At 42.4% G+C, this 7,596-nt stretch overlaps 1 protein-coding gene across 1 annotated transcript; it reads right to left on the bottom strand.

The window, feature by feature from the left end:
- Window positions 1–3,494: 3,494 nt before the first annotated feature.
- Window positions 3,495–6,245, bottom strand: LOC147893663 (pentatricopeptide repeat-containing protein At5g27110-like). The gene has a single exon (XM_087386045.1). The coding sequence runs from the start codon at window positions 6,243–6,245 to the stop codon at window positions 3,579–3,581; it is 2,667 nt and encodes an 888-aa protein (XP_087242171.1). The 3' UTR covers window positions 3,495–3,578.
- Between the last annotated feature and the right edge of the window lie 1,351 nt (window positions 6,246–7,596).

The following is a 7,596-nucleotide window of genomic DNA, read 5'->3' as shown; positions in this document are numbered from 1 at the left end:
ACCCCTCCCAAGTAGTGGATGCTACGCTATCTTTCTGCTGTTTTATCCACCACCTATCCGCAGCCTCATTAAACATATGGGTGGCCTCGCAGATTTTCTTCATATCATTCCTGATTTCACAAATGGCGAAGGCCTCGTCCAATTTGTGTAACCAGGTCTCAATGATATCGGAACTACGGTCAGACATCCGACCAGAATACTTTTTTGGCCTATAATTGGCAATATTAGGCACCTTAGCCCTCCTAGGCTCGACCGTATGAACACTGGACTCCGGTTCCATTGGAGATTTACCTTTCTCCTCATGAGATAGTCTAGCAGACATACTATGCAGCATTTTCCTGAGCTCAGATTTTCCTACATTTGCTTGTAACTGTCGCGCTAAAATCTGTTGCAAGGCATCCTCTAACATTGCAATTCTACCATATAGTGTATGACCTGCTGGGCGCGACACTTGCGGGGTCGGTCGGACTCCCGACTCTACGGGATCCATCCTAGAAGCTTCTTCTTCTACTTCCATTTAGATCAATGGGTGTTTATAAAAAATAAAAAATAAAAAATTAATAATAAAACACCGCTTGAAACTGTAATTACAATTCGAAAGTCCAACTTCCAAATTTATAGCTAACCAAGCATATATCACATTGTAACCAAAACCACTTTTCCTTGTACTAGGGAAAACTCCTGCAATCCACTCAAACACGGAGGCAAATAAACAAGCATATGCTCCAACAAAGCTTAGAAGGCATAGAGAGCTCCCTGGTTATAATTCTTGCTGCATGAAGAGATCAACTAATCCCTGTAGTCCACTCCAAATCTGCATTTATGACCTGCCTTGTGACCACAAACATACTGTAGTATCTACCCCTTCACACGAGCTCACGATCAAGTGCAACCAATGAAAGCCTAGCTCTACGGGCTACAAAGTCCAATAGTTGAGTCCACGACTAAACAAACCATATATACTATCGCAAGCCCAAATTTTGCAAAGCAACCATTATGCTCCAGTTTTTTTTTATATAAATCAAAACTCCGCCAACCAGTTACTAGTAGGCTTGAAAATCGTCGAATCTGAAGTGTGACTCCCTTTCGACAGTATACTCAACGCAATCAACGATGGTCTTTTAAATAGACAAGAGTCGTTCTTTAATTACTGATCATAAACTGATAGAGAAGATCTGTCCACCTTCTAAATTATGACGATTGCTATGCTTTATCTCGCTTCAAGTCACCGTTTCAATGCTCACATTCACGGTGAAGGCACAAGACCTGGGCTTAACTACTCTCCAAAATTGCTCCGCGATAAACGTAATTAAAAGTAATACCAGTGTGGTCAATCCGATGACGAAGAAGACTGATTTACGTAACTATTGTAACTCACGGACTTCGCACAGCAATTGACCCACGATTCAAACGCCCCCCACAGCCTTCAGTACTAACCAAATTATTAACCTGCGACTGTGACACAATCCAAATATCATGGACAGATAACACAACGTCATCTACCTCCCCCTTTTCCTAATCGCCTGCCTGACTCTGATACCAAATTATAACACGCAAATCTGTTGCGCTGTTGTTCTTTCTCCAATCACGAGCATAGGCACATTGATTGTCCTCCCAGCCAACCTCGGTGGTTGCAAGCTCTCAAATAAATCAACTCAACTATTACGTGAAGCTCCTGCTTACAAAATTCCACCAAGCCCCAAAATTCCCTAGATGGATCTAGTATGCCACATGTCTTCATTCTAGGGTCCCTCCTTAATGCATCATTTACCCCTCTCTTGGGATATCATTGAAACCATTTGCCCCTAGGCACATTTAATGCATTTAGGTCCCTTTAGCCTTAGATCCACCTAGTCTAGTGCCATATCACCCTCACCTAGGACCTTGACCTTGATTCCTTTTTTTGATCATTTACATGAAGCCCAAAGAAATATAATACAAACATTGATCGTTTAAAGGAAAATGCCGACTGATCCTTCCGAGGTCATGTTACCTCGACTTGAGCGTAACACATGTAGTTAACTCCTAAGATACACCTTGGTTGAATTGATGAGATGAAGCATATGGGTAATCACTTATATCATCAACGTGAAGAGAGTAATCTTGGAATTATTATACATTTGGTTGAATTAATGAGATGGAGCATATGATTAATTCCTTATCATCACCTTGAAATGAGTAATCTTGGACTGATTCTAAAATTGTGTAACCCAATGATTAATTTGTTTCCTCCAAAATCTACAGACTTTGATTTAATCACCCAAAGTGTATGGCACTATAGTTGGCTCAAGCAAATCCACAAAGGTGTTAGCACATGTTATGAAATGCATTATAACTTGCAAATAATTTTACTATGTGCGTCTAAGAAAAATCAAAAGTCAATCATGTTTGACTTCTGAACACACATCAAAGTTACGGGGATGCCAAACTATGCTGGCATCTAGGATTATATGCCCAGTATTGTAATGCTATTGATGTTGGAAGTAGAATTACAAGATTTTTAGATATTAATTTGCAATGATAATGCACCAAGAAAAGAAACATTTTGCCAGATTTATAATGGGGATCTCCCAACCTTGATGGAGCCAAACCATGCACTAGCTGTATTGCAACAATAGAGGGAAACACTAACTAGTATAGTGCCCATACTTTTGTATACAATGATGCATTAGGATCAAGATTGTGCTTCCATTTGCATAATTTATACCTTCAAATCGTCCCATAAGCTTAGATTCTAGTGACATTTTATTTGAGAATTTGAAGAATGGTGGAAGGGGTTGGAGAAACTAAGCACTCCAAGACCCTAAAGTATAGGGGCAAGCGAGCATATTAATAAAGGTGCATGTTTTAACAAAACTACTATTTTGGCATGTATCCTCCCTATTTCAAGGACCTCCTAAAATTGTATCACCAAGAAAGTTATTACAAGTTTGAACATAAATTTGTACACAGATTCGGATAGGAATGATACCCCCTTGAAGGGGAAGCTCTGTGTCAGTACATGGCATACCTCTGAAGATAGATGCAAGCAGAATCCCGCACAAAGCCGTGGAGAGCACAAAGAGGGAGGGGCTTAAGTGGATGGAGCGATGGGGGTTACGTGCTGTGGAAATCCCAGAGGATGAAGGGGAAATCTGCCTAGATTCGCTAAAATTGGAAGACTTTCTGGATTCCTATACTACATGCACAAGAAACGAGCTTCTATTGATAAGTTGGCTACTATCAAACTGATTGCAATGATGGTGACCCCATTTCAACATATTATGGATATTACGATACCAAGATATGCTGGGCATTCATTATCTGCATAATACTGTCATGGAAGGATTGTAAAGATCGATGTTCAAGGAGTTGCGTGGTGCAAGTTAACGCCCGTCTGCTACAGAGATAAATACAAAATTTCTTCAAATTTAGAGCTAACATATATTCAGTGACAAGGGGATGGTCTCTAGGAGAAAAAGTACAGCAACATTCTATTATGAGTATGTGGGCAATGTCGCGTAAGGTCATCCTGCACCTATTAAATAGTCTTTTTAAAAATATGGAGCCACAGTGCAGTCTCAAAAATGAGTTGTACCTCAAATAATGACCTTAAAACACCGCTGAGAATTTCCATTTTCCTCATCTGCCATGGACTTGAACACTATATCAACCTGTGGCACATACCCATCGTTCTTCATTTGCCTATTTAATCTTCTAATCATGGTATTAAAGTCACCAGTTTGTGTGTGCCTCTGGGCTCCCACAATGAATTCGTGCAATTTCTTGTTAACCTCAATCCAGGCCCTCCCTGGCTTCTTTAATGCACCAACACATTTCCTCCACTCGTGTATGTTGTCCAAATCTTCCCAATGTTGAGCCTCGGCATAAATGTTCGACATGAGCACATACCCAGAAGCATCGTTTGGATTTATGTGAAACACTTCATAAAAGCATCGCCTTCCCAGTTTTAAATTGCCGAATGTCCTGCAATTAGCAAGCAACGACATCCACACAATAAGGTTTGGCATCACTGGTGTGGTTCCAAGTAAATCTTCAGCCTCTTTCAAGTGGCCTGTACGACCAAGGAGATCAGCCATAGAGCTATAGTGTTCAATGCTCGGTGCCATGCCATGATCTTCCCTCATAGATATAAAATATCCATGGCCTTGTGCAAGTATACCTACATGACCACAAGCAGAGAGTACACTAGCAAATATCGCATTGTTCGGTTTCAACCCTTGTTGTCGCATCTCCTCAAGGCATTGTTCAGCCAGACTATGATCGCCACTCTGAGCATATCCTGCAATCATTGCAGCCCATGACACCACGTCTGGATTCTGCAACTGGTCAAAGACTTTGCGTGACTCCTGTAGACTGCCACATTTTGCATACATATCTACAAGGGTGTTTCCAACTACTACATCAGATTCATATCTGCTTCTTACAATCTGATCGTGTACCTGCTTGCCCTGCACTATCGCTCCTATGCTGCTACAGGCTTTCAAGACACACAAAAATGTAACTCTGTTAGGATTTATGCCAGCATCCTTCATTTCTTCAAAGAGTGCCAGGGCAGGTAAACCATAACCATGATGGGCATATCCTGCCATCATTGCAGCCCATGACACGATGTTTCGCTTTGGCAAGTTATCAAACACCTGACGTGCCTCCTCTAAGCTCCCACATTTGCTATACATATCAATGAGGGTGGTTCCAACAACCACATCGGATTTGAGCCCATGTCTGTAGATCTCCTCATGAATTAACCTGCCCTGCTCTATGTCTCCTATAGTGCAACACGCCTTCACAATGCATGAAAAAGTCACTTTGTCAGGCTGTGTGCCATCAAGCTTCATTTTCTCAAAAAGTTCAAGAGCAATAAGACCATTGCCATGCTCTGCATATCCTGCAATCATTGCACTCCAAGCTACCACAGTTCGCTTCGGGAGTTGGTTGAACACTTCGTGTGCCTCTCCTAGGCTCCCACATTTTGTATACATATCAACAAGAGTGTTTCCAACAATTATATCAGATTCAAGCCCACTTCTTATGATCTGGCCATGTATCATCCTGCCTTGTAAAATCGCTTGTATGCTACCACAAGCTTTCAGGATCAACAAAAAAATGACTTTACTTGGCCTTATGCCTTTCTGCTGCATTTTTTCAAAAAGTGCAAGAGCAAGGAAACCATGCCCATGCTCAGCATATCCTCCAATCATTGCACCCCATGACACCACATCTTGATCAGACAACTCATCAAATGCTTTACGTGCCTCCTCTAGGCTCCCACATTTGGCATACATGTCAACAAGGGAGCTCCCAAGAACCTCATCTAATTCTAGTCCAGTACTTATGATCTGATGATGTATTAGCTGGCCCTGATCCAGGGCTCCTGTACCAGCACAGGCTTTCAAAAGTGCCAACAATGTTGCTCTGGTTGGTTTCATGCCCTGTTGCTGCATGCCCTCAAAAAGTTCAAATGCAAGAATACCATGACAATGCAGGGCATACCCTGAGATCATGGCACCCCATGACACCTCACTTCGCTTTGGTAAGGCATCAAACACATTGCGTGCCTCATCAAGACTCCCACATTTGGCATACATGTCAACTAGGGAGCTCCCAATAACAAGATCTGTTTCCAATCCACGATTGATAATGTTATCATGAACCAGCCTTCCCTGCTGTACGTCTCCTGTACTGCCACATGCTTTCAAGCTACCAACAAAGGTAACTTTGCTTGGACGTATGCCCTCCTGCTGCATCTTCTTAAAAAGTGTAAGTGCAATTAGACCATGTCCATGCTGAGCATATCCTAAAATCATGGCACACCAAGATACCACATCCCTATTTGGCAATGCATCGAATAGTTTGTGTACCTCCTCTAGACTCCCGCATTTGGCATACATGTCAACAATCGTATTTCCAACGGTAATGTGTGATTCAGATCCAGTTCTAATGATCTGATCATGGATCAGCCTGCCTAGTCCTAATGCTCCTGTGTTGCCACAAAGTTTAAGGATGTATAAAAGAGAGCACGTGTCTGGCATCACACCCTCTTGCTGCATTTGTTGGAAATAGTCAAAAGCCCTCCCATTTTGTCCAAGCTTGACATATACTGAGATCGCTGCATTCCATGTATGGACGCTCGGTTTTGAAACCTTGCCGAAAGCTTGGTTTCCCTCAACTAAATTTCCACACAATGCATACCCCAAAGAGGGGATGGAATCAAGCATCCTGCCAAACATGACGGAATGCATCATCCTACATGCATCTCTGTAGAAGAAATAAAATTCTGTCCTTGAACATGGGAATTCATTATGTTTTTGTCAAGCTCTCCATGTCCGCACGAGTGAATTAAATTGGGTTTCCAAGCTAGCTTTTTCAAGAGTTAGCGGCATTTCAGACGACCCACAAACGTTTGTGGGGCATACATGATCTTGCTTGTCCCTGCTGTACACTACTTTTGTCGCACTAACGACGACTGTGGAGCCAACCTCGCCGCTCTGCAAGATGTGGTCCTGAGACGCTACGATCCTCTGGAGGCACAAGTGGTGGCAGTGATGCCTGCCACGTCTGAGCTGGGTTATCCTGACAGAAGGCTGGCCATCAGTGGGACTGGATTTGAGAATGACCCTGGCGCTAACCTTCCCGGTGCCGCAGCTGATAGTCGGAGATTGGGGAAGAAGATGCTCGCGTAGCGTCCACTCAGGACGCCTGGGCGCCCCGATAAACTCACGCACACACATAGCTTCGCTCTCTTCAAGGACAATGTGAAGCCCGGACCTATTAGATGGAAATTTTGGAGACTTTTCGGAGCTCACAATTACGTCATTGGAAAGCTGCAAAATTCTCTAAGTGGTATATCCAATCTCTAAACGACGATTGTTTTCACTTCGTGCGCATCAATGAGTGTTTGCCTCGCCCATGTGTTGGGGAAACGAGTACTAAACCCGTGCTTTGATGCATGATCATCCTCAACTCAACAACTAAGGTGGATCTTTGATTCTTAAATTGCTAATCAATTCACCTTCCATACTTGGATTAGATTTTGAAATTTTGGGTCTTAACTCATGGGTGTGAGACCTTCCATCTCCTCCTTTCATTCCATTAACCTTCCATCTCCTCCTTCCTCGGAAGGTGACCTTCCATCTCCTCCATTCCATTGACAATGTATCTCTTCCTTGCCCCTAAAGCCTGCCTCTTGTCTTTCCACCTCCTCCCCCCTCCAAGCCTCCATCCAAGAGCTCCGTCTTTGTGACACATGGCAGGCTCTTCTCCTCCAAGTTGCTGTGTGTCCTCTCTTTTTTTTTTGGGTGTCCATGGTTAATAGGTTAAAGATACTTGGTAAAGCTCATTATGGAATTGACGAGTGGTATACACACACACAAAAATAATGGGAGATAGAAATATGTATATAAAGTCCATGGTATTTATATATCAAAACTATAGGTACCAAATTACATTTTCTCATAATTTTAAATTTCTATAGTGCTCCAATTATTTTTAACTAGATCCTGGCGAGCCTACCTGTATTGAATCAGCACATAACAATTTGAATTTGGCACATAGCACTTTGTATTCAACACATATCACTTTACGATCTGCACATAA

This window comes from Dipteris shenzhenensis, chromosome 15, assembly GCF_047967505.1.
Source record: "Dipteris shenzhenensis isolate YYH24624 ecotype China chromosome 15, Dip_SZ_1.0, whole genome shotgun sequence".
In the NCBI taxonomy this organism is placed as follows: domain Eukaryota; kingdom Viridiplantae; phylum Streptophyta; class Polypodiopsida; order Gleicheniales; family Dipteridaceae; genus Dipteris; species Dipteris shenzhenensis.
This window is presented reverse-complemented; position numbering and strand designations above follow the sequence as displayed.